Source organism: Sorex fumeus, unplaced genomic scaffold (genome assembly GCF_029834395.1).
Source record: "Sorex fumeus unplaced genomic scaffold, SorFum_2.1 ptg000086l, whole genome shotgun sequence".
Taxonomy (NCBI): Eukaryota; Metazoa; Chordata; class Mammalia; order Eulipotyphla; family Soricidae; genus Sorex; species Sorex fumeus.
The window spans coordinates 39,532,340-39,559,107 of NW_026606143.1; the positions used below are offsets into that span (position 1 = coordinate 39,532,340).

The 26,768-nt window shown below is 44.0% G+C and overlaps 1 protein-coding gene across 4 annotated transcripts in view; it reads right to left on the reverse strand.

The window, feature by feature from the left end:
- Nucleotides 1–19,642: 19,642 nt before the first annotated feature.
- FRMPD4 (FERM and PDZ domain containing 4) overlaps nt 19,643–26,768 on the reverse strand; it is a 600,685-nt gene continuing 593,559 nt past the window's right edge. For 3 of the 4 annotated variants that reach the window (XM_056131357.1, XM_056131356.1, XM_056131358.1), the window contains exons 15-17: nt 25,131–26,195; nt 23,462–24,754; nt 19,643–21,482 (exon numbers count right to left, since the gene is read on the reverse strand). In XM_056131357.1, the coding sequence (XP_055987332.1) occupies nt 20,125–21,482; nt 23,462–24,754; nt 25,131–26,195 (3,716 nt within the window). In that variant the 3' untranslated portion in view covers nt 19,643–20,124. Of the gene's footprint in view, nt 21,488–23,461; nt 24,755–25,130; nt 26,196–26,768 lie in introns of all 4 variants that reach the window. The other variant, XM_056131359.1, reaches the window with a different exon arrangement.

The window sequence follows — 26,768 nt, forward strand, 5'->3', positions numbered from 1 at the left end:
TAACGGGAAGTTAAGTGATTAAGTGATTAAGTAGAGCTGAAATGAATTTATCAATGCTTTCTCAAATAAACAACAGGCAACAAAAGAACATCGATAAAATATATCAACATATATAGCAAAATATTAGCGACTATGTCCTGGATCCACCATCTTGATTACATTAAGCACATATGTAGAGGTGAAATGAATATATCAATGCTTTCTCAAAAAACAACAGGCAACAAAAGAACATAGATTAAAAATATTAACAGATAGAACAAAATATTAGTGAATATGCATAAATATATATATAGGATTTCTTTGTACTAATATCACAGTCTTAGACTTTTAAGTATTATCAAAGTTAAAAGTGGGGAGGCTATTTCTGGCTCTTTACTTAGGAGGGACCCAGTGTTAAGGGTACCGGGTGGTGCTAAAGCATCAAATAGGGTTGGCTGCCTGCAAGGCAGCTGTGTTACTCCCTGTAGGATCTCTAAGTATGTAAAGTAAAGGTAAAGGCCCTCCTGTTGATCATCGATTTGCTCGAGCGGGCCCAGTAATGTCTCCATTGGAGACTTTGTTGTTACTGTGTCTGGCATATCGAATACTCTCGGTAGCTTGCAGGGCTCTCCGAGAGGGGCGGAGGAATCGAACTCGGGTCGGCCATGTTGGCTGCATGCAAGGCAGACGCCCTACCCGCTGTGCTATCGCTCCAGCGATAGGATCTCCAGCGGTAGGATCTCTAGCTCTTAAAATAAACCATTTTCAAAAGAAGTTTACATATACCTTGTGATCCAGTGTATTTATCTCAGTGTTGTTTGTAGAAGGACTCTGAAAGCCATCTACGTGTCCATTACTGGGAAAGTGGATAAGTGAAGGTGGTAGATGTGGAATATGGAGTGTTATATAACAACGAGACAGAAAGATTTGACCAGAGTACACAAAGCAACAAGGGACAGATGGTTCCGTGATAATGACTGAAAATTGAGTAATTACAGTGAGATTACATGATAGCTGTATTATCTATAGGTCTCGCTAGTCTCTTACAGTACCATTTAAGTTTTTATGATACACAAAACAACACTGCACTTTTCTTCATTCTCCAGCTATTCAGATGATGGACCTCCTGCACTGATTATTTGTTGACTTATTCTGACCCTGAGATGGGCGGGGGTCTGAATAGCTGGAGAATGAAGTGCAGTGTTATTTTGTGTATCATGAAAATTTGGTGGCTGGTCCTGGAGGTCTTCGGCTGCCGGAGCCCTGGTCGGGGCGGGGAGGAAAGCTCAACCCGCTCCTCTCCAAGGGACCCCAGCGAGGAACAGCCAGGCGCAGGGGCAGGAGACTGCACTGGTCTCGTCCGGGAGCTGGATTTTATAGTCTCTGAGTCTTGGCCGCTGATGGGATTACACGGCGCCAGGGGGCCAAGTGGTGGGTGTGACCCCCGCCTACTAGAATTTGGAGGATCTGGGTGGAGGATGCTCGACTCCAATTCTAGTAGGCTTGGAGATCTCGGCCCCGGAACCCGCATGGCTTTGTCCCTCTGCCAGTACCTTCATGTGTGCGGAGAGTGGTCTCAGCATGGTGGTGGCTGGTCCTGGAGGTCTTCGGCTGCCGGAGCCCTGGTCGGGGCGGGGAGGAAAGCTCAACCCACTCCCCTCCAAGGGACCCCAGCGAGGAACAGCCAGGCGCAGGGGCAGGAGACTGACTGCACTGGTCTCGTCCGGGAGCTGGATTTTATAGTCTCTGAGTCTTGGCCGTTGATGGGATTACATGGCGCCAGGGGGCCAGGTGGTGGGTGTGAGCATCCTCCACCCAGATCCTCCAAATTCCAGTAGGCAGGGGTCACACCCACCACCTGGACCCCTGGCGCCGTGTAATCCCATCAACGGCCAAGACTCAGAGACTATAAAATCCAGCTCCCGGAATTTGCGGCCGCGCGACATCTTATCAGGACATCTTTTTATGATATCTTATTATCTCATTCCTACTCTGGACAAACTTGCAGGCTATCGATATAGCCTACCCACAGGACAGAGTCTGGCACACTCCCTGTGGCGCACCAAATATGCCAAATACCAGTAACAATGATGGATCTCATTCTCCTAAAGAGCCTTGAATATAATCTCAGGGCTAGGATGAAAGAGACGTTACTGGGGCCTGCTCGAGGCAATAGACGAATCGACGAATGAAAATTTAAATTTAAATGACCCATGGGCTGGAGGGAAAGCACAGCAGGTAGGGCGTTTTCCTTGCACGTGGCTGACTTGGGTTCGATTCCTCCGTCCCTGTCGGAGAGCCTGGCAAGCTACCTAGAGTATCCCGTCCCCACGGCAGAGCCTGGCAAGTTCCCCGTGGCATATTTGATATGCCAAAAACAGTAACAAGTCTCACAATGGAGACGTTACTGGTGCCCGCTCGAGCAAATCGATGAACAATGGGAGGACAGTGTTACAGTTATGGTGTTCATTCTGACCCAGCTAAGTGGCTTTATTAGAGAGTGCCAGGACCACTAAGGACTGAAGAGTTGGTATTGGGGCCTTTCTTTTCTTCAAATATAGTACTTTAAGCACTGCTTTACAAAGTTGTTCATAATACAGTTGTCATGCGCTGTTGATAGTCTAACACCAATCCCACTGCTAGAGTGACCTTCCCTCTACCACTGTCCCCATATTCCCAACACCTCCCACACATGTGTTTCCATAGCAGGCACAAAATAATTTATTTTCTACTGCTTGTTGCAACTAAATGGCTAATGAAATTATCAAAAATACTTCAGTAAAAGAAAATCTGTGAAAATTGTTTTATCTTACCATGAGGTCATTAAGTCCTTGTCTAAGATGTTTGTTGTTAACTTTCTTGAACTAATTTCTATTTTCTTTTTAATTTTTTTATTGAATCACCATGAGATAGAGCATTACAGAAATATTCATGATTGGGTCTCAGTGCCACAATATTTCAGCATCTATCTTGGGGCTTTTCTTACCAAAGGTGAGGACAGCATTGGAAGTTCTGTTTGTACAGCATCCATGCTTGCTTTGGTCTATGTCACCATCAGCAGAGTTCAACTTCTTACTTACCCAGCATGGACCAAAAGGTCACAGACTTGAACTCCAACATAGCCAGCTACTTCCAGAGCAGCTGACCCTCTACCATGCACTGGCCCTGGTGACACTACCCTCTAGGTAACCATCTGCATGGTTTGCACCTTGGGGCTGATGTCCTCCAGTGAGGCTACATGAGCCTTGACTTAAGTGATCATCTCCTTGGAGGTCACCTTAGGGTAGATAGGTCCTAGGCAGAGACAAAGAACTGAACAGAATGGAAAAGGAGGTAGCCAGGGTGCTTAAGATATTTTCAAAGTCTGAGGTCACCTCAGTACCTCTGAAAATTCCATGTTCTCTTCTCGCTCATCTATCTCTTCCTATAAAACCAGACAGCCTGGGCTGGGGAGATAGTACAGCAGACAGGGCACTTACCTTGCACATGGCTGACCTGGGTTTGATCCTCGGCACCCCACATGGCCCCCTGAGCCTGCCAGGACTGATGCCTGAGTGCACAGCCAGTAGTAATCCTTGAATACATCCAGATATGGCCTCCAAACCAAAACCAAACCAACACAAAGCAGTCAATCTGGTTTGGTAGCCTGCTTGTAAGGAGAACATAGATACTCAGGAACTCACCACTGGAGAAAAGTGATACAGAGCCACAAAGTCAGCCTGCTGCATGGACCACTTTCCTTGGTCTTGTAACCCTCAAGGAGAGGGGAAAAATTTCCTGTAAAGTTTATGAATACCTATCATTTCTCAAATTCCACACTTGGGCTACACCCAAGAGAAAAAAATCACAAGCATGCACAAAGAGACAGGTACAAGAGTGTTCATTGCAGCAGAGTTTTTAATAGCCAAAAAGTAAATAATTTAATATCATTCACAGTAGAATCTAAATTTTAATATACAATAGATGACTGGATGGAATACAAATGGGTGAGAGTTGTAGATGAAAAAAGACAAACATCTTGCAAGGCTAATGCTGGTAAGTAAATCAAAGCATGGAGGGCCAGGTACAGTATGATTCCTTTAACACAAAGTAGGAGAACATCCCAATCTGACACATTCTTCAGGATATGTTATTATGTGATAAATACATGACAAAATGGATGAGGATGAGTCCAAAACAACATCAGATTTGATGTTATTTTTGAAAGAAGAAACACAAATCTGGGAAGGTTACTCAGATGATTCCAACTCTGTCCCTGATATTTGCTTCTTTAAAAGGAAACTACAAAGTAATGTGTTAAGTTTCTAGGATCTGACAAATCAAGTGGTAGATGCACAAGAAGTGCCTGCAGAAAATTAAAGAGAATAATATATTCCTCTAGCTCATCATACAAAAATTACATCGATCAGTACATGCTAAAGTTGAAATAGCTACCTGCACATCTTGTTGGACACCCTAGATCATGGCCAGGGCAGAAATTACACTATTCACCCATGATCTCCACATATGCCATTTCCCATGCTGAGATCCAAATTAGAAAAAGGTCAGGTCAAAGTCTGCTGGTGCAATTTTATAAAAACACTGTAGCTAATATTTCTGAATCCATGTGTGAATGGTTATCTCTATTCAGTGAATACCAAATAAAGGCTAGAGTAAATATTGAGAAATAAAAGTCAAAATAATAGAGGAAACATTAAAAGTTGAAGAAAGAAATGAGCTCTTAGAAGAAAAAGATCCACTAAATTTAGAGCAGAATGAATGAAAGACCTAGAAACAAACTTGTGAAATTCAGACTGTAAGAAAACAAATGGATCTTCTAGGTAAGGAGGTTGAGAAGGTGGAAAACACTTTAAAAGAGTAAGAACAACATTTTGAAAACTAATGCAAAACAGATCGTGGGGCAATGGCATCTGCTCCTGAAGAAATGGAATATTGGGCCTGGAACCCCAAATGTAGTCAGATGACCAATTAAGTATAAGGACAAAATAAAGGTATTCTGCACATGCAAGCGTTTAAAAAGGTTATAGTCCTCATGGGCTGGCGTGATAGCACAGTGGGTAGGGCGTTTGCCTTGCAAGCAGCCAACATGGCCAACCCGAGTTCGATTCCTCCACCGCTTTTGGAGAGCCTGGCAAGCTACCGAGAATATCTCGCCCACACAGCAAAGCCTGGCAAGCTCCCCGTGATGTAATCGATATGCCAAACACAGTAAGAATTGTCACAATGGAGATGTTACTGGGCCCGCTTGAGCAAATCGATGAATAACAGGAGGACAGTGACAGTGATAGTCTTCATGCATGTTTAAGAAATTTCTCAAGACAATACTGGATATAGAAAGCTGTGTGATTCACTCTAAAGAAGTTGTGTGGTTCACTCTAAGCTGGGTAGGAATTCTTAGGCTAGCCCTTAACTCAGATAAAGACAGGCTTTTACTAGAAGACAAATCAAGAGGCCCTCATAGGGAGATACATCATCATGAAAACCAGTTCCATGAAACAGATAATATGACTGAGATGCTGGATCATGTTATTATGGAAACACATATGACATATTAAAGATGGAAATACACATGACAGATTAAAGATAGCAGCTGATTCTTTGTCATCCCTCCATTTTAAAGGTAGAGCCTCTTTCTTCTCTTCTTAAATACGACTCGATCTGGTAAGTCAGTTGAAAAATCGGAAGTTGCTGAGTGACTTTCCAGACCAAGTCATAAGAATTGCTACTTTTACTTAGTTCTCTTGGGACCCTCTAGATTCTCTATCTTGGAAGCCAGTCCCCATGCAAGTGGTGTTGCTGTCTTGAATTAATGCCCAAGCTCATGGAGAGTGCTCTATTTGACAACTCACTGAGCTCTGACCAATTGCTAGCCACATGAGGAGCTATCATAAAGCCCTGTTAAAGCTTTAGTGAAGCTAGTCTCAGCCACTTCCTGATTTCAATTGTATGAAAGAGACTACAAGTTAGAATCACCCAACTGAACCCGTTCCCAGACCCAAGAGAGATGGCAACTCTTGATGATGCATTTTGTGGTTGTTTTTAATTCAGCAACTGATATTCAGAACAGTACATTTTTATGTTGTTCGTAAGAAAAAAAAACTACAGAACCCTCAGGAAAAAACCTAGAAAGTAAATAGAAAGGCATCTAAATATGCCATAATTTTTAGAAATTTGTGCTCTTTAAAGAAAGAGAATCTATTTGATTTTAATGTTATGATTTTTTTCAAATGATTTGGGAGACGTGGCATTATTGAATGTGCATAAAAGGAATAATCCAGGCAAAATATTAATCAATACAGGCACTGATTATTGTTGAATTTTAGATCTAACCTAAACAAAATCATTAACGCCTTTGTTTATGTCAGAGAAAAATGTTACCAACTTTGACAGGGTGGCAACAGTAAGATAAACTTGCCCTTTAAGGAAGTATCAGTTTTAGTTAAAGGAACACTGAGACAGTCACAGCAATCATGCTGAACTTTTGCTAGGAAAATATAGGGCAGAAAATTGCCTTGCTCTGGCAGATTTATAAATACAATGTCTGTTCCAGAATAATATCTCCAGGTTAAATGCAATTCAAGTTGCGTTCTGTCTACCCTTTTTTGTATTATAAAATTTCTTATTTTGATGTCTCATGCTGTTGAAAGTCTAACCTGTAAAGCCTTCCTTCCCTGAAATAGGTGTACAGCCTATAGTCATCTCTTTTGGAAATATTAATCATAGCTCCTGTATTTTAATATATAAACACACTTAATTTCAGATATAAGGTTCAGTGCAGGAAATATTCAGACTTCTTAAATGATATCTGGGACTCATTTAATGCTGATTGGCAAACTTGGCATGTGTTAGAGTATTCTGGAAGGCTTTGGCAATCACAGGTTGCTGGTCTCTATGTCCAGAGTGACGGGTTTGATGGGCTTCAGTTAGAGCACAGTAGTTTGCATCTCTAACAAGTTCAATGCCTCTGCTGCTGGTTCAGGGCACACTCGTTGAGATCCTCCAACTAAGAAATAATGAAGTCATAGTAAACTCTCTCTTCATTCCTTCCTTACATGAGAATCTTTGTTTTACCCTCTAGAGTTGCTCTAAATAACTGCATAGGTTTTCAGAAAGCAGTTGAATACATTGTTTTTCCACATTGTAATGATTCATACAGTTTTGATCTCTTAACACTGTAGAGACTGTTCCTTTAAAAAACATGAACTGTGGGGCTGGGGATATAGTTCATAGGGAGAGTGCATATCTTACATGTATGAAGCCCCCCTGACCAATAAATAAAAACAACACAACACATTGCCAAGTGTATGGATCCGGAGATGATCATGTTGAGTGTAGTGAATGGAGTCAGTCAGGAGAAGGATTAAACACAGAATGATCTCCCTCATGCATGGACTCTAAAGAGACATAGTAAGTAAATAACAAGTATAGCAAATAGCCAAAGGCAAAAGAACCTGCAAAGTGGTCTACAGAACTGAGTTTACCACAGTTGTGGGGGATAAGGTGGGGGGGGCGGGGGTGTGTCTGTCAAGTGGGCACTGGTAGAGGGAAGCAGACATTCTGATGGAGGGAATGGTGCTGAAATGTTGTTGTATGCCTACCACTAACAATATTGTAAATCATGGTATCTCAAATAAGAAATGAAAAAAGCAAAAAAAAAAATGCCCAATATAAACTTGAAGATAATGATGTCCTAAGACAGGAGAAAGAAATGGAGAAGGACATCAGAGGGGAAGATAGACTGGGGGAACTAAGCTATATCCCTCAGAGATGAGGGCATGAGGGAGACTGTCTAAAGATGATGGACTGAGGCTGGAGAGATAGCACAGCGGGTAGGGCATTTGCCTTGCACGCGGCCGACCTGGGTTTGATTCCCAGCATCCCACATGGTCCCCTGAGCACCGCCAGGAGTAACTCCTGAGTGCAGAGCCAGGAGTAACCCCTGTGCATCGCCAGGTGTGACTCAAAAAGCAAAAAAAAAGGATGATGGGCAAAGAATAGAGGTATTGGGGCTAGAGCGATAGCACAGCAGGTAGGGCATTTGCCTTGCATGTGGCCAACCCAGGTTTGATGCCCAGAATCCCATATGGTCAACCGAGCACTGCCAGGAATAATTCCTGAGTGCTTGAGCCAGGAGTAACCCCTATGAATTGCCAGGTGTGACCACAAAAAGAAAAGAAAAGAATAGAGGTGTCATTACAGTGTTTTAGGTTAAACGTGTAGCTGGAAACAGAATGTAATCATAGGGTCCGCATCAGACATCAGTTAGAGCAAAGTGAAAGAACATGAGTGAATTCATTATCTACTGAGAGGGACTAGATAGAAATCATCTAAAGCTGGTAAGTGAACACATCATGTCAAATATGATTTCTATTTAATATAAATACACAATTTATAAACAAGCAAACAAACAAAAACAAACACTGTCCTCCCATTGTTCATTGATTTGCTCGAGCGGGCCCAGTAACGTCTCCATTTTGAGACTTGCTGTTACTGTGTTTGTACTCACTAACACCACAGTATCAAATACACAGTATTAAATACGTCACGGGGAGCTTGCCAGGCTTTGCCGTGCGGGCGAGATACTCTCGGTAGCTCGCTGGGCTGTCCGAGAGGGGCGGAGGAATCGAACCCGGCTCGGCCGGACTGGCTGCGCGCAAGGCAAACACCCTACCACTGTGCTATCGCTCCAGACCACATACTTTATATAATATGAATATACAAATACTCATTCTAAGAAGAAATCAGAATAAAACCATCAGAACACTACAATTAGAAGCTGGTGAAATGAATTGTCTCTTAGAACTAGAACTGAGAGTGGGGAGTTATGGATGCATTTGGTTAGAACAATTTTGGTAGAATTTAAATTTTCAAAATAATACACACTGATATTTCTTAAAGCAAAAGAAATCAAGTTATTTACTTAGCTAACAACTGATGAACAAAACTGAAATCTCAGATTCAAATCTTTTTCTTTATCATTTTGGTTTTGGGTTCATGCCCACGGTGTTTTGGAGCCTACACTGGAGCAGAGCTGGGGATTCAACCCGGGTCTCCTTCATGCAAAGTCCTCACACTAGCCCTTTGAGCCTCCCTCCTGGAAAGTACACACTCCATCTTTCTGAGACTAACCCTCATGTTTAAATCTTAATTTGACTAGGATCCAAGACCTGAGGAAAGTTATTTGGAATCTCTAACTTTAATGTCCTTTCTTTAAAAAAAGAGGTGATACTCAATGCCTCTTTTGCAAACCACAACACCCAAAAGGAGAGAGAGAACAGAGGGGAATGCCCTGCCACAGAGGCAGGGTGGGATGGGGGAATGGGGGGTGGGAGGGATACTGGGATCCGTGGTGATGGGAAATGGGCACTGGTGGAGGGATGGGTACTTGATCATTGTATAATTGAAACCCAAGCACAAAATTTGTAAGTCTAGAACTGTACCTCATGGTGTCTCACTAATAAAAATTAAAAAATAAATAAATAAAAAGGGGTGATAGTGTCAATTTTTCAAAGGCTATTCTAGGAAATATATGTGATAATTAAGCACGAGGATCATATGGCACAGTGTCTGGCAGGATTGTGAGAATGAATTTTAGGTGTTATTGTCATGAATGTCATTATCGTCACACTGGCAACAGGTTGGAGTCTGAGTTGGCAGTAGTAGGAGGCAGAGGCAGACCAGAGGCAGGAAAGCCAAAGCTGCCAATCTGTGTATTTTCTCAGTGACATGACACACTCCATTCATTTAGACAGTGTATGCAGGTTTTGTCTTGTCATCCCTTTTCTACAGAAATCCAGGGAGTGCTAAAGGATTCAACAATATAGCTTTGTATAGCTTTGAAAGGCCAAGGGCTGCAGAATCTAGGAAGAAATAAGCCCAGTCCCATAGCCCAGGCAGAGTAAGCAGCAAAGGAGCCTTCTTTCTGGGTAACTCAGGCCAGGGCTGAAATCGGGCATGCGGAGAAGGGAGTTGAACAAGAATTCATGAACTCCACAACTTCCAGATGAATAACTAAGGAGAGAGCAATCTGAGCCAATACGTCCCCTTTCCCATAAATGCCTGAGAAAGGCCTGGTTACACTGGTTAAAGTTTAGCATCTTTAATAATTCATCTGCCTGTTGAATTATTTGATCTCACCTGATCTCAAAGTCATACTGGACTCTGAAATGAGGGCAATGAAAAAAGCCATATTGCCAGAGAAAGCTTACCTATGGACTTAGCATAAATAAAACCCTAATAAAACCCTGACCTGCACAGGTCAGTACATAATAATTATTGGAGTTTCCAGCCCCAGAGCAACTTGGCATATTAACAAAGAAATCTATCAACAGAATAGGCCTGGACCAGAGCAGAGAAGGCTGAAAGCTGCCCACGTGGACTCTGATGAGTTATGTCAGGATGTGGGTCTTAAAAGCCTTTTAGTCCTTATTCTGTGTGGCAGTACAATTTTGTCTGGCCAGAAGATTATGTGATCTGTGGAGTACGTAGCTGAGGAAACAGCCTTTAGGGGTATGATGACTAGGCACAGCTGGTCCCCAAGGTGCCTTTTCATACAGTCCTTCCCCCTGGAGTGGCCTCGTGACACGCTCCTAACCAACACAATATGGTAACAGAGAAAGAATTTGAGAGATAAATTTAAGGTCCCAAATTAGTTCACTGAGTTACTTACTACAAAGGGAAATTATAGGGGCTGGAGCAATAGCATAGTAGGTAGGGCGTTTGCCTTGCATGTGCCGACCCAGGTTCAATTCCCAGCATACCATATGGTCCCCTGAGTAATTCCTGAGCGCAGAGCTAGGAGTAAACCCTGTGCATCGCCCAGTGTCCCCCAAAAAGCAAAAAACAAAAAACAAAAACAAAATAACAAACAAACAAAAAACCCCAAAACACCAAAAAAAGGGAGATTATCCTGAGTGACCCTTACTTGATGAGGTGAAAACAGCCCCCCCAAACGACAGGATTATTTCTGAGTTTAGAGGTTCTCCTCATGAGCCGGATCAAATAAGTGGCCATTTTGGAACTGCCCTGTAGGAAGGTGCAACCAGCAGTTACATATGCTCTGAGAGCTGTCTCAAATAAGTGACCACTTAGTAACTGCCCCATGGGAAGAAGCGGCTAGTGCTTGTGATGCTCTGAGAGCAGCCTCCCGTCTTCAGCAACACCTCGTGCAGCTGAATGCCTTTCCTAATCTGAGTGAGTTGGCAAGCAGATTCACCCCCAGTCAAACCCTCAGATGAAAGTACAGCATTACAGATGCCTTGTTGTAAGGGCTGGAGCAACAGTGCAGGGTACTTGCCTTGCATTCGGCCAACCGAGTTTGAACCTCTGCACCACTTATGGTTCCCCCAATCCCTGAGCACTGCTGGGTGTGGTCCAAAAAACTTATGAAAAAATAAATGCACTGTGGTAAACTACTATGTTTGTGTTGTTTGTGTAGTGTTAACCTGTTAAAGAGCAATAGGAAACTAATAAAGAGGGGTGGGATGGGGGACCATCAGAGGAAATAAAATGGGTGAAGTATCGATACAAAGGGAGACATGGAGCTTATAAATGTAAATGTAAACAAACCAATCTCCAAGCTCACATCTTTCTCTAGTCCTTGCTACCCTTTACATATTTTAGCTTGTAGAACATATTAAGTTGCATCTGAGTGGACATTGGAGAAGGCTTGGAACTCGGTCAAGGAGGAAGTTGGACCCAAGAATTGGTGAAAGATGAGGGGAAAGTAGAAGAAAGTTCCATTTAGGGGCTGAAGGTCAGTGTGAGGGTCAGACTTCCAGGGCTTGTGTTAGGGACTAGACTGTTCAAGTCAGACATTGTCACAATTCTTCCTATATCCCAGAAAAATTATCGATCTTTCATACATTTTAATATGTAGTCAAAATTCTACAGAAGATTTTCAGATCTTGGGGTAGAGATAATTATTTATGGGAATTACACATTTTCACCTAAGACATCCAAAGGCTAAGAACAAGTGAATGTGAGTGGGGATACACAGGCAGTATTCAGTTTTCTTTTATCTTAACAGCAAGGCCAAAGAAGGGGTCAGAACTCCAGATTTAATAATACAGAGTACTGCTCTCTGCTGCCTCCACTACAGATACCATTTAAATGTCTTTAAAAAGGCCTGGATAAATGGATGTCATGGCTTTTAACAGCCTCTGCGCTCGAATTGAGACATAGCCCTGACATAAATAGTATCTTCCTCAGCTATCTATCCACTTCCCACCTAGGACTTAGTGCAATCTGTCATTATTCTCTTTACTTTTTAACTCTTTGCCCACTAGACTTGCACTATCCAACATAATAGCCACTAGCTACAAGTGGCTATTTAAAATTAATTAAATCAAATTGAAGTTCAGTTGCTGAATCATTCTGGCTATATTGAAAGTAATCCAGGTTCTTATGTGACCATTTGTCACCGTTTTTCACATCATGGATTTAGAAAACTGCCATTATTGCAGAAATTTCAGTTGGATACTGTGAAATACTGTCCACATTATAGCATTTGGTGATTTTCACCTCTGGCTTGACATCCATTCTCCACCTGAGTAAAGGAAGTATTCATTCTGCATTTTTCTGATGTGCATGACTTTCAGTTCATATAGTTTTATTGAACACCAGTTCCTCAACACTATGGTAAGCTACCCGTGGCATATTCGATATGATAAAAAGAGTAATAATAACGGGTCTCATTTCCCTGAACCTGAAAGAGCCTCCAATATGGCATCATTAGGAAAGACGAGTAAGGAGAGGCTGCTAAAATCACAGGGCTGGGATGAATGGTGTCATTACTGGCACCTGCTTGAGTAAATCGATGAACAACAGGATGACAGTGATACAGTGATGGTGTAAGTACGGACGCATGGTGTGCTGTTTAATTGCCTAAATTTTTCTAATTCTTCAACCTCCAAATCACTATATAAATAAACCCTATGGAAGATGATGATCAGTGCCAATAATATCACTTGTGAGTCTGTCAGTACACGGTCACTGAGCAACAGCTATTCAAATCATGCTGTGACAGTAAATAGAGTTGTACTATCTCCTTTTCTGTTCTGAGATAATGTCACCAGTTTATAAAAAGATTTGAAAGAGGGAAATGGCCACAAAGATGGGGGCAGCAAAGAACAAAAAGCTATAATTCTGGAAGTGAAACAAAAATCAAATGGATGAAGGTTATCTTTCTGGGAGGTTGGGAAGATAGTCATGGGAATGGACCCCAAGGCTTCATACATGAGACAAAGTATATGCACTGTGAGTAAACTACATCTATGGTCCCTAAAACCAAATGTTAAAAGAAGAATAGAAGCAGCAGTGATTTGGAAGATGTGGAAAACACCCTTGTTTGTGACTGTAGGTCTGCAGACAGAGGAATGCAGCTAGAGCAGGCCATAAATAAGGAGAACGGTTATGAGAAAAGAATGAAGTTGTCTCAGGGGAAGTGACCCTAGAAAAAACCCCATTCGCTCTAAAGAACTCTCAGAGATACGTCAAAACAATGAAATCACCGACGGTAAAATGTTGGAAGTGGATCCCAATTTTGAATTTATAGCAATTTGCCAAAGCATAGAAGAGATGCTTGCTCCATTACTGTATGGTAAATAATGAATAAAAGTAGACAAGTGCTATTCAAACTTCTCTTTATAAAGTTTTCCCATAAAGAGAAGTTTTCTTTTGACCCACTTTAATTCCCAATGTTTCTGATGTTTTAAATTATTACGTACTAAAAAATCCATCAATTTTACTATGTTTTTCATGTCCCTGTACTTTAAAAACCGACAGCAAGAGTAATACACAGAGGCCAAACCCAGGTCTCATGCAAGCAACTCACTTTACCACTGAACCACATGTCTGGCCCAAGAGAGTAATGTTTTGACAAAGTTTTTCCTGGGTCATGAAATAGTTGTAGTTTGACTCCTTGATTATGAAGCCCACCAGACATATTTCAGGTTAGCCTGGGCATTTTTAGTCCTGTAGCACGGTAGCACTGTCCTCCTGTTGTTCATTGATTTGCTTGAGCAGGCACCGGTAACGTCTCCATTGTGAGACTTGTTGTTACTGTTTTTGGCATATTGAATGCCAAAAACGGGGAGCTTGCCAGGCTCTGCCATGCAGGTGGGATACCCTTGGTAGCTTGCCAGTTTCTCCAAGAGGGAAGGAGGAATTGAACCCAGGTCAGCCGTGTGCAAGGCAAAACCCTACCCCCTGTGCTATCACTCTAGCCCTTTTAGTCCTATTTTGCCATGTAAAGTGAGGCCTACCTGTGATGCTAATTATGAGTCCCTCATGATTTAATGACAAGGAAGATCACGGAAGATACGGTCCTCCCGTTGTTCATCGATTTGCTTGAGCGGGCCCAGTAACATCTCCATCATGAGACTTGTTGTTACTGTGTTTGGCATATCGAGTACATCATGGGTAGCTTGCCAGGCTCTGCCGTCTGGGGGAGATACTCTCAGTAGCTTGCCGGGCTCTCCGAGAGGGGCGGAGGAATTGAACTCTGGTTGGCCATGTTGGCCACTTGTAAGGCAAATGCCTTACCGCTGTGCTATCGCTCCAGCCACCCAATTCTAGAATGGGCATTTTCATTTCAGCAAGGAATAGTACAATATTTTACCATTGTATCTCACACCTCCACACCCAGCACTCAGCTAGATTAGGCAGGTGCCTATAGCTCTTCATTGGATTAATGAATAGACTTATCCTATCTTTTGAACAAGTGAGATAGACAAATCAAAATGAAAGCCAGGGAAATGTTACCTGGTCAGAAGTTACCAAGAGGCCCAGCTTCCCGAATCTTGCTTATATCCACTGCCAAAGCTAATTTTGCCTAATGTGAATGATGACACCACAAATGACATTGAATTTTGATCCAGACTGTAGGAAGGAAAGTGACAATTAACTGGGAGAATAAAACAACAATGACAACAAAAACAAATGCTCTAATGCTTTGAAATACTTAACAGAAAATGAAGATGCGATTATAAATGCAGATGAAGCAAAGTTCAACTGAAGACAATACATTCACATTACAGCTAACGGTGAAATAAGCTCCCTGGGACAATTGGTCAGTAATGCAGGATTTCACTAATTCCATTATTTTGTGCTGCAGAAACATTTAATAAACAGATAGTTTTTTTTCCGTGAATTTCCTACATATAAGTTTTGAAATTAAAACATGATATGGGTAGGCGAAGGACTAAGTGGAATAACTAAAAATACCCAACTTAGTGGTGTTCAAGCTGTTATGAATGAAAATTCAGTTCAAATTGCTGCTTCACAGTTGAGAAGTTAGTCCTACAATCAAACTTTAAAGGAAGTCACAAAGAGAACATTTTATCGTTGGCTTTTGGCCTGCCCCCGGCACTGTGTAATCCCATCAACGGCCAAGACCCAGAGACTATAAAACTCTGCTCCCGGAAGAGAACAGCGCAGAGTCTCCTGCCTCCATGCTTGGCTGTCCTCACCGGGGCCCCTTGGAGGATGGTGAGTTGAGTTTCTCTCTGTACCCCAAGCAGAGCCTCTGCAGCTGAGGACCTCTGGTTCCAGCCACAGGCATGTTTAAGACCACTATCCACACATTCAGACAAGCCTCACACATGAAGGAACCAGCAGAGGAACCCAGGTGTACGGGACCCGGGGCGTAGATCTCCAAGCCTGCTAGGATTGGGACTGGGGCCTCCTCCACTCAGATCCCCATCTTCCAGTATGTAGGCGTTACACCCACCAACTGCCCCCGGCGCTGTGTAATCCCATCAATGGCCAAGACCCAGACACTATGAAACCCTGCTCCCGGAAGCACGTGGCTGCATTTGCAGCCGTGCAACATCTTATCATCTAATTCTCTACTCTGGAGAACCTGGCAGGCTACCAAAAGTATCCTGCCCACACAGCAGAGTCTGGCAAACTCCCCATGTTGTAGTCAATATTACCAAAAACCAGTGACAACGATTGGTCTCATTCTCCTGACCCTGAAAGATCCTCGAATATGGCACTTTTTAAAATCTCAGGGCTAGGACGAAGAACGTTAATGGGGCCTGCTCAAGGCAATTGATGAACAACAGGATGACAGTGATACAGTGATTTGGCCTTCCAGAGAAGAAACTAGCACTGAAATCCTTAACGTTAATGAAACCACACCCACACACCCACACTTGCATGCGCGCATACACCTATATACTTCCCACACCTCCCGCATCTAAACATACCACATATACATTCCCAAATCAACTACTTTCAAAGTAAATATATTAAATTAGAAACAATGTAATATCCTTGTATTTTGAATCTCTGTGATGATTTATAGATGTAAGAAAGAGAGGGAATCATCTGAACATAGCCAATTTGCTTGTTTGGATCAATGCCAAATAGTTGACAATTATTAAGGGTGATAACCAAAGAGAGCAAATTTCTCTCATTGCCAAATCAATAACGGTGCAGGGGAATGAGGAGAGTGACACTCTGAGTTAGCTCAGAAGTCACATTGAGAGAATAATTGGCATCTAGGAACACATGAAAGAGGAACACAAATTGAAGCTTCTCTTTCAAAAATCAAACAATAATGATAGATGACATTTACAGTAAAAGGAATTGATCGATTGCAGTGTTGTTCTAGCTGGTCATTTCAAGATTCTCAGTCTTTCTTTTCTGGAGAACTTCTTTTGTGACTGCAGTCATTTCCACTGGAGCCGGGGGTTGTGTTCATTATAGTGTCCAAGGCAATCACATCAGTAGTTGGATTTCATTATAAGCATAATGGTGTGGTGGTTGATCACCTGAGCAGTCTTTCTACATTAATATTTTTCCTTCTGGCCAATTCATGTACATATAATATACTGTGTAGTGGAACTGATTCCGAGGGAGAATGGCAAAAGCCATTAGAACACAAGTCTGATGAACTCTGTGAGTTAAAATTTAAACATGATAATAATAATGATATATATGTATATACATATAAAGTTGAAAGATATCTTAAATTGTTGAACAAGGACTGTATTTGGGGGCTGGGTTTAAGGGAACTTTCATTTTCTTCATCATTTCTGTTGTACTTGATGAGGGAATTATCAATTTTCAAAAGTGTGAAAATGACGTGATTATACTCAGAGTTTTCTTTCTGTAGGAATTTCTTGCTAAAATCCTCCCAGATTAAATGATATGTGTGGGGTTTGTTTCTACATAGCATGTGGAAGGAATTCTGGAGACTAGAGAATAAGACTGGATGTGAACTAGTGTGTGGGGAGTACGCATGAACTGGTTAATTTTATGATTATTTTTACTCTTGGCTATGGAAGTTTTGTAATCAAAGATGAAGAAAAACCATGGGTGATACACTTTGAAAAGCAGGCTGGGAACAGAATGTAAAGGACCGTGAGTGTTAGAAAGTTTCTTTCTCTAGTTTGGCGGTCTCCAAAGTTGAATGAATGTAACCCTACCTGAGACAAAATTTTTGCATCCATGCACCAGGCATATGCTTATTTATTTATTTATTTAAAATGATGTACATATACCACTGTACTTTTATGCCATTATAAAACATACACAAACATAAAAAAGGCTAGATAAAAATAAACACAAGGCTCATTCTAATACATTCTTCCTACACTCCAGGCAACCTGGACCCCACTTTAGGAGCCCAAAACTTCATGAATGGGGTCCCTTGAGTTTTCTAAGTAGCAAAGAGTCCACTTACAAGAAACAGAAACTTACTGGAACAGCCCATAGGTCATGGGAAATTGATTAGAAAGAGCCAGAGCTACTTCAGAGCTTTGCAAAGAACTGGAATGAACTGGGAAGTTGTTCTAACTGGATATGTGATTTGAACATGAATCATCACTTCCTTGTACACTTTGTTTATACATATGCAGTACACATAATGTATTCTGTACAAAGAGGCAGGATACAATATGCATAGAAAACAAACATCCCCCACACATGATCTTGGGCAATATATTGAACATAATGCTTATGACAGTAATATCTAACATTGAGTACTTACTCTCTGCCAGGTATTATGATATGATCTTTACAGATGTACTTAAGCATTATTTAAAACTCATGACTACCCTAAGGAAATAGATGCTACTATTGATGTCCATTTTACAATGAGGAAATTGAAACTTAGAAAAATATGTATTAGCTTTTCCAAGATGAAAGGGCTAGAAAATGGCAGAGTCCAAATTTAAACCAAGAAGTTTCTGACCCCAGGCCCCATGTCTTTAACTACCAAACCATATTGTCTACATAGAGATATAATGATAGTGTTCAAACCATAAGATTGTTAGGATGGTTAAATGAGATAATATATGTGTGATGTTTAGCACATTATCTGACATAGAACACACATCCTATTGTTAGTATTTTAGTACACAGAATAATATTTACCAAAAAATTTCCACAGTACACACCATTTATATTTCTCAATATCACACCAATATTTATCATTATAATAAAATAGTTCATTGTTTAAACATTGTTTATAATACAATCTAACTCCTTTTGTTTGCTATCACCTATAAATACGTGTGGTTTCTGTTATTGAGTCTCTATGGAACAACTGATGAAAGAGAGAGCAACTGTGGACTGTTAGGGCTCCTGCCCAGTAGCCTACAAAAATGAAATACTTGTACCTGGCACCCTCCTGAAAAGGAACCACCTATATAGAGAAGTAGGAGTGTTGGATGCTCACACCCACCACCTGGCCCCCTGGCGCCGTGTAATCCCATAAATAGTATAAATAGTGCGTGGGCACTGATTAGCCCAAGCAGTACTTGTGTACGTGTCAATTTTATTTTAAAACTGCAGAGCTTGTGTCTTTTTGCTGTGTCCAGGTACTTTTTAGTGCGACGTCAGTTCTGAAAACGTCTTTGTACTCCAGCCGTGGTCAAACTGACCACTTCGGAGTTTTGTTTTGTTTTGTTTTTCTAGCTTTCGTATTTCTATCAGATTGAACATTTGACAGACTTTACTATTTTAAGTTAGCCACGGCTTCTATATTAGAGTGGCCATCTCTTCCTGATTTTCTGGCACATTCCAGATTTGAGATTGTGTTCCAATGTTAAGCTTGTAATTGCAGATTTGCTTGGCAGCCTGGGTTCCTGTAGAGGAGGGGGCGGCATGAGGCTCTATGCTGAGAGCTGGGAGCTGAGCTGGAGCTCGCAGGCTGGTGTGTGTTGGCTTCGTATGACTACATCTAAACAAACTTTTCATGATCGTCAAGTGTTACTTTCTGCAAGTTTACAGGTGCTTTACTAAATGTTCTGTCACTCTTAAGGGAATTCTAAGTTCCAGGGTGGAGTGGGGGAGGGAGGTAAGGTCTTTGGTTTATATATTTTGACATTTAGTCAAAGCAGATCTCTCCTTTCATCAAACAACTGAATTTTGGTATCACTCACTCTTGCCATTTATGTAACTAAATAAGCTAGAACTAGGAACCTGCCATCCTTCTTTCTGTTCTAGATGGGAAGTACTTCCGTTCTATCATAAAAATCCTAAAGAACATTTGTGTTGACACAGCAGAATCCATCTCCACCCCTTTCTAGCCCAAATGACATATGTGAGCATTAACTAGGTAGGATTCTTGGAAGAAAGCATCAGATGACCAACGACTAGGAGCCCAAAATTTATTTATTATATATGTTCTCGAATCATTCACAATAGCGTCTTGAATTTTAAATGTTGTTCTGCTATTTCCAGTGCTAAAAATCATAATTTTAAAACATTAGTAGTGTTTTGGATACACTGTGATTTCTTTCTTTCTTGACTTCTAAATATACGAATATATAGTTTCCAAGGATCTGCTTGAGAGGAGAGGGGATAGGATTCAGTATTTTGCGTGAACACAACAGAATTTCACAGCAGCGACCTGTGGTTTTGACAGGTCTGAAAAATAGCCACATGGCATCACTTTCTTGTAAATTCCTTTCACGTGTGTGTGTATATATATATATCTATACTATAAACAGAATACATCTTGATTAGTACATTTCAACATTTCATCAGTGTGACTTTTATCTCCTAGTTTATATAAAATAACAAAATATACAGAGAGAAGAAAGGAGACATCTGTTCATCGTACACAGAAGGGAAATAAAAATTCATGTATGGCTTTGCAAAGGTAGATTATGACGACGTGACTTTCGGACTTCATTTATTTAAAAGCATCTTGAGAGAACGGGTTAGTGTGCTTACGAGCGCGGCCATGGTGACTGAATGTCGCGTCGAGAGTCCAACCTCGACATCCCCAGGAGTCTTTCCGGTGGCTGCCTCGGCAGCTTTCAGGAGGCAAATGTAGTTGATGACCACCTCGTTGATCTTCATCACGATTTCCTGCCGCTGCGCTTCGGAGTTCACGACTTTAACTAATCGCATGCACGCTTCTGTTAGGCAACAGAGCACTTGAAAGCTGGAAGTCATCGCCAGAAGCATCTCCTCCGGGCTTTTCTCGGCCACCGCCATCTTCCTGCAGGCACTTCCCAACTGTCTGGACTCGATGGCTAACAGCTGCTTGTACTGAGAAAGCGTCAGGTCTAACGTGTCAGGGTGGGGCGGATCTCGCTTCCCCTTGGTAGCCCTGACAAGGCAGAGCAGCTCATTGGCATCATTCTGGGCTGCGAGGAACCCATCAGGCATTGCATATGTGCTCTCCTTGAGGGCATTGATGCGTGCAATCTGTGCATCAAAGGCCAGGCTGCTGAAGTCCATGTCATCTGGGCCCCTTGGGGCTTCTACCCAGGCCTTGGGCACTGGACCTCCTGGCTGCTGGGCGCCTGGTTTCGGACTTCCAACAGCCAGGGGCGGGCTGGTGAGTTGGGTGTTGGCTTGAGTCAACTGTGGGCGGTAGAGGCAGGATACCTGGCGGGTGGCCTCTCTCCCCTCCTTCTCCTCATCCTTCTCCTCATCCTCATCACCATCTTCCTCATCACCATCTTCCTCTTGTCCTGGATTCAGGAAGCAGTAGCTGAAAGGTCCCCGGCATCTCCAACTGCTGCCATCCAGCTTGCGTAAGGGTAATGTCCGGTAAAGCTTTGAGTCTCTCTGAGCCCCCGGTGGCCTCTTGGGAACCTTCCCCTCACAGCTAATGTGAATGGAGCTTTGGGAAAAACTTTTGCTGAGCTTCTGTCCCAGAGGGAGCTCTGCTCGCCGCTCTGAGCTGGCTTCCTGCACTCCTGTGATGGCTGGACACTTGAAGCCGACGGCAGCCTGGGTTCTCTCATGGAAGTTCTCCAAACTGACAGATCCCAAGAGGATGCTGCTGCTTCGCGTCAGAGACCTCTGGCCGGGGGGTGTCCGGAGGCTCCCCCATCTCAGATCCAGCGGCCGCCAGCTCACAGCCTCTGCATATGCCTCATTTGCTTGGGAGAATTCATTAGGGTCTTGATTTGGAATTGGCACTTTTGATTCCAAGTGAATGTTTGATGGTAGCAGGATGAGATCAGCTCTAGGATGTTGAGACCAAGCTGAAGGCATGCCTCCTCGTCCCTCCTTCCCAGCCTCTGTCAGAGCTACACTAGGGGGAGGAGAAAAGCAGAGAGAATTATTAAGCACCTCGGCAGCTCCCCTGACCTCTTTCTGTAGTGCCTGTCACTTCTCAAGGGTGCCTTCTAGAAGAGTTGCTATTCTGGGAGTCACCTGCTTTCCAATGACAGGCCTCTTGAGAGCTCAGAACAAATTTCCATTTCAATACATTTCAGAAATCCTGGCATCTGTTATCGCTTAAACTCCTGATTCATTTGAAATGGTCTAGAAATTCCAAACACTTTCAGGGAGACAATGAAATGACATGAATTGTCGTACTTCTAAGACTTGTCTGTGAAAGCTCAGGCACACACTTAAAAACACCCACCCTAGGTATAGATTATCCCAGACAATTTACATTCCATTTCAAGGGAGTTTGGTTAATTCTGGCCAGAGTTACCTTTTTCAATGAAGTAACCTAAAGAATGCCAATTAAGTAAATGAACATTTTTCCTTTTGTGGTATTGGGGATAGAAGCCAGGGTTTCATATGCATGCAAGCAAGTGCTCTACCACTGAGTTACATCCTCGGTCCCCATGCTAACTTGTTTGTTCATTTTTGAGCCGTACTAGGTGGTATTCATGGCTGCGTGTACAAGGGTGGTCCTAGTCGTACCCAGGGGACAAGATACAATGCTGAAGATGGAGCCAGGGTTGATGGGATGCAAGATAAGTAAGAGTCTTAATCCCCGTACTATCTCTCAGGGTCCCCAAGAGAACCTTCTTCAGAGGAACCTATGAGGTTTGTCTGGGATAAGGTCTGAAGTTGAGAGATTGAGGATGAGGCTCATTTTATTTTCTCAGAGAAGTTATGTGAAAAAGTAAATCTTGAGCCAGAGCGATAGCACAGCAGGGAGGGTGTTTGCCTTGCACGAGGCCGACCTGGGTTTGATCCTCGGCATCCCATATGGTCCCCTGAGCACCACCAGGAGTAATTCCTGAGTGCAGAGCCAGGAGTAACCCCTGAGCATCGCTGGGTGTGACCCCAAAAGCAAAAAAAAATATATTCCATCCATCTCATAGAATTGTTGGTAGCACAAGAAGTAACCTGGTTAAAGGGTCTTCATACACTTCAAAAGCTTACATGGTGTGATTTAATTACTTAGGGCTAAGGGTGATATTGGACGATGGATCTAATAACATTCACAGACCAGTTATCCAAGGCAGGTGAAGCCAGGGGGGTGCGTTTTGAGAAATGCAATAATCCAAAATGGCAGGAATAGAAACTGCTCTCTCTCTACTTTCACTGTCTATGATGTGGAAATGATACTCTGGGTCATGTTGCCCAAAGTAGGAAGGTGTAAAACGGCATCTGGCTTTGCCACTGGCTGGCTGGCTGGCTGGACCTGCAAGAGAAGGTCTTGCTCCATAGGGGCCCAGCACAGTGAAGGCTGGCACAGAAGGTGGCTGTGATATTGTTTCCTTGTTTTTTCTTGCTTTTTTTTGGGTCACACCCAGTGATGCACAGGGGTTAATCCTGGCTCTGCACTCAGGAATTACTTCTGGCAGTGCTCGGCGGACCATATGGGATGCTGGGAATTGAACCTGGGTCGGCCATGTGCAAGGCAAATGCCTTCCCCACTGTGCTATGATTCCAGCCCCATGATCTTGTTTCTACATGGGCCTATATCTTATACTCTGGGGGCAAATAAAGAAGCTCAGTAGGCAGCTCATCACCTAAACTCTTCCCGACACCGAGGGATGCCAGATATGAGCACAGAGCAATGCCATTTGCTCTGTGGCATTCATTCCTAAAGAGAAAATGCCATTTTTGCTCTTGTACCACTTCCAGAAACTCCAGAATTGAATATTAAGCATGGGGGGGGGGTCAGTGACTGATGGTTGATTTGGACACTGTTCTGTGGGTTTTTAACAAGATTTTCTCACAGCCTTTATTTTCAGGTTGCTTGTTACGTTGGGTTTACATGCTCCTGCCAAATCAAGTGCTACATCCATCACTGCTGTACCTGTGGTTTCCTTAATCTTGGGGAGTCGATGACATCCATCTCTCAAAGTGCCAAACAGGGGTTCGGTATTAATGGCTGTGTGCAGAGGAGGCACTGTCATCCGCGGACACATCCCTTCTGTCTGGGGGTGCAGGTCCTTGAAGGTAGCTCCGTGGGGGGGCAGCCCGGAAGCTCTCTCCTCAGGAGGCAGGTAAGTCCCCCCTTTCCCAGCAGTCTCTGGCATCAGGTGCTTGCCCATGGATGGGCAGAGGGGGGACTCCACTGGCGTGGCACAGGTGCTGCTGCTGCTGCCAGTACCACAGCCGGCATCTACGGAAGAGCCTTGAGAGCTCTGGAGAGAGAAGTGGCCCTCGCTTTGGAGCGACGACATCCGCTTGGCCAAGTGGTAGTCGCAAAGGCGGGCTACTCCTTCCTCTGCCTCAGGAAGCTTGGAAGGATGGTCACAGGGAGGCGGCTCTGCATCCTCCCGGGTGTCTAAGTCTTTGGCTGAAGATGCACAGGTCACATCAGTTAAGAAGTGGTCTCGTTGGCCAAGCCCCGCAGTGTCATTGGCATCCCCAGCAGGAGCGCCTTCTTCCTTCCCTTCAGCCTCCCTTGTGCCATGAGCAGAAGCTCTTGGGAAGGTAATGCCCGATGCTGCGTCCAGTCCACTCTTTTCTGTCCCTGCCCCGTCAGGGGCCACGTACCATCTTTGGCTGTCCTTGCGGAAGGCAGTTCTCTCCAGGTTGAAAGTGCTTAGGTGTTGACTGTCTCTAGAAGACCCGGTTCCACACTTCCCTTTGGCCTCCTCCTCCGTCTCGGGGGTCTTGGTGCCCTGCTGCTTTTTCCCTGCTATATTCGCGCCAGGGGACGCCTTTCCCTCTGCATCCGCCAGCTTGCTTTTCCGTTTGCTGGTGCAGGAGTACACCACGGCGGACCCCATGTGCAATTTGCTAAAATAGTCTGTGACCGACTTGGTCTCCATCGTTTCGGGCTCCATCTCGATGTGGTCTGAGTGAAGGATCTGCTTGGAAGGCACAACTTTGGGCGGGAGGTCAGTCACCGGGCGGGCGGCCAGGCTGTGAGAAGACTTTGGAGGCAAACCCCCAGGAGGGGCTTTGGAGGTGGGGAACTCCGTCTGCTCTTCGGTCAGGGGCTGGTAGCCTTCATGAGTGGCCAAGAACATGCGGGAGAGGTTTTCTGACTGTTTCTGTGCAGTGGCCAGTTCAGAACTCTCAGTCATTTCGGAAGAGTTAGTTTCATTGCCTGAGTCTGAGGAGGACTCGGGACTATAGGCCCTCAGGATGGCCACACCTGCATGCCGTAAAAAACAAGAACCGAGTGATTAATGGGGGGTGTGAGAGGCCTGGCAGAAACGAAAGCAAATGGGACCGACTAGCATTTAAAGAAAGAGCAGGTCTTTCCCTTTTCATTAAGGACTATGAATTTATTGCAGCGGTTGTTCCGGAAATGGGGAGAAAACATGCCATGTATTTCAAAACAACAGCAGCAGCGACAACAAAGGAAACCAGATACACAAAAAGCCACGCCGGGGGGAGTTGCAGCACATGAATGAAATGGGGCATGCGTGAGATGGAGAGGACCACATCCCGGGGCGTGGGGGCGGATGGCTTTGTGAGGGTGCAATGACATGGTTATCAGTGAATAAATGTAACGATCGTGAAAGAACCTGAATTGTCCCTGGTCTGCTGTTCTTCGGAGCCGCCCAGTGCTCCCAGGGCATCCAGTGTGGAGACCACAGTGCTCTCCAGCCCCTTGTCACACTTGCCCTCGGAGCTGGTGGGCACGGCGTCGATGAGGGACACGGGGATGTCGTCCTTTTGCAGGCTGCCGCCTGGCTCCTTGTCGTCGTGGGGGGCCGCGGCCTGGCTCTGCGAGTCTTCCTCATCGGAACTATCTCGGAAACCAGGGGGTGGGGCGGCGATGGCCATGTTCAAGGAGCGCAGCAGGAAGTCATCCTCATTGTCACCCCCTTCTGGCGGCGGCAGGGACGTGAGGTCGATGATGTCGTCGCTCGACCCAGACAGGTTGAGGAGGGCGGGCTGGCTGATCTCTCCCACCACCAGGTCCTCCTCGCAGCTCACCTCGTCCTCGTCCTCGGCATCGTCAGTGTTCTCGGCGTAACAGATGTCGTGCAGGAGGGGCTCCTCGATGCCCCCAGCGGCCTCGAAGGTCTTTACGTCGCCGATGTTTGCGTAAACGGAATTTGCCACAAACTGGATGCTCTCCGGGTCGGGCGTGAGCTCCAGGTTCTTCATGTCGTTGGCACTGCTCATGTAGAGCTTCCTCTGCTTCTCCAGCAACTCTGGGTTCTCCTCCAAGAGTCGCTCGTAGCCTAGAGTTGGGGGAGTCAGACTGTCATCCAAGGCGAGATCCCCAAAAATAAAGGACACTTTAGCTCCTCTCGGAGACTCCTGTGCTTTCTTTAGAGTGTCTGTGCCTGAGAAGGTCAAGAGCGAGCGCTGAGCCAGACCCCGGTAGTCGGCCTCACACGGAGCCTCCCCTGGTGGGGCCAGCGGCTGGCTGAGCGCCTCTGGATTGTAGCCACTGTCCAAGTACAGGTGCCGGTGGTCTTTGGGGCAGAGGGTGCCTTCTGCCATCTCCACCGTCTTCTGTTTTGAATCGATGTATGTGATCTGGGCTTCTTGTTCCCCTTCGCCAATAAAGGTGGTCATTTGGGGTATACAGTTCCAATCTGTGCCAACGAGGTTATGCTTGCCTTTGCTTTCAGCTCCTAAGGAGAGAGTCATGAACACACATTACTGTGCGGATACTCCTAGGGGTAGGGTCTTATCTCTGCTCTGTACCTGAAATCACCGGAGCATTGCTTTGGGTTGGGATGTGAGCTTTTCCTGTTTGGGAGAACTTGTGTGTAATAACACTGACACCGCACACAATGGAATTGCTACTTGATCTATAACACCATCTGGCATTAGGCAAACTACACTGAGCTCCTGCTGATTCTCAGCCCCTGTATTGGAAGACCCCACGCAGGCCTATAAAAAAATCCAACACACTTTTGAAAAATCATTCAAGGTGATGGAGTTCAACAGGCTGTTGCCCTTTTGTTAGGAAAGCAAGATCTAGCATCCTTCACTTTGTGGAGGATGATGTGGACATTTTTCCTCATTAAGAGAAGGTCAAGGACCATCTTATTTCTACTACTTATTTTAGGGATGTAAATTCTCCATAACAAAACATATTCAGTTTTATATAATAATAACATATAACTAAAATATGTCATAATAAATATTTTAATGACAGCCCCCAAACTCCTTATCTCCATTCTTGATCTGTTTCTATCCTG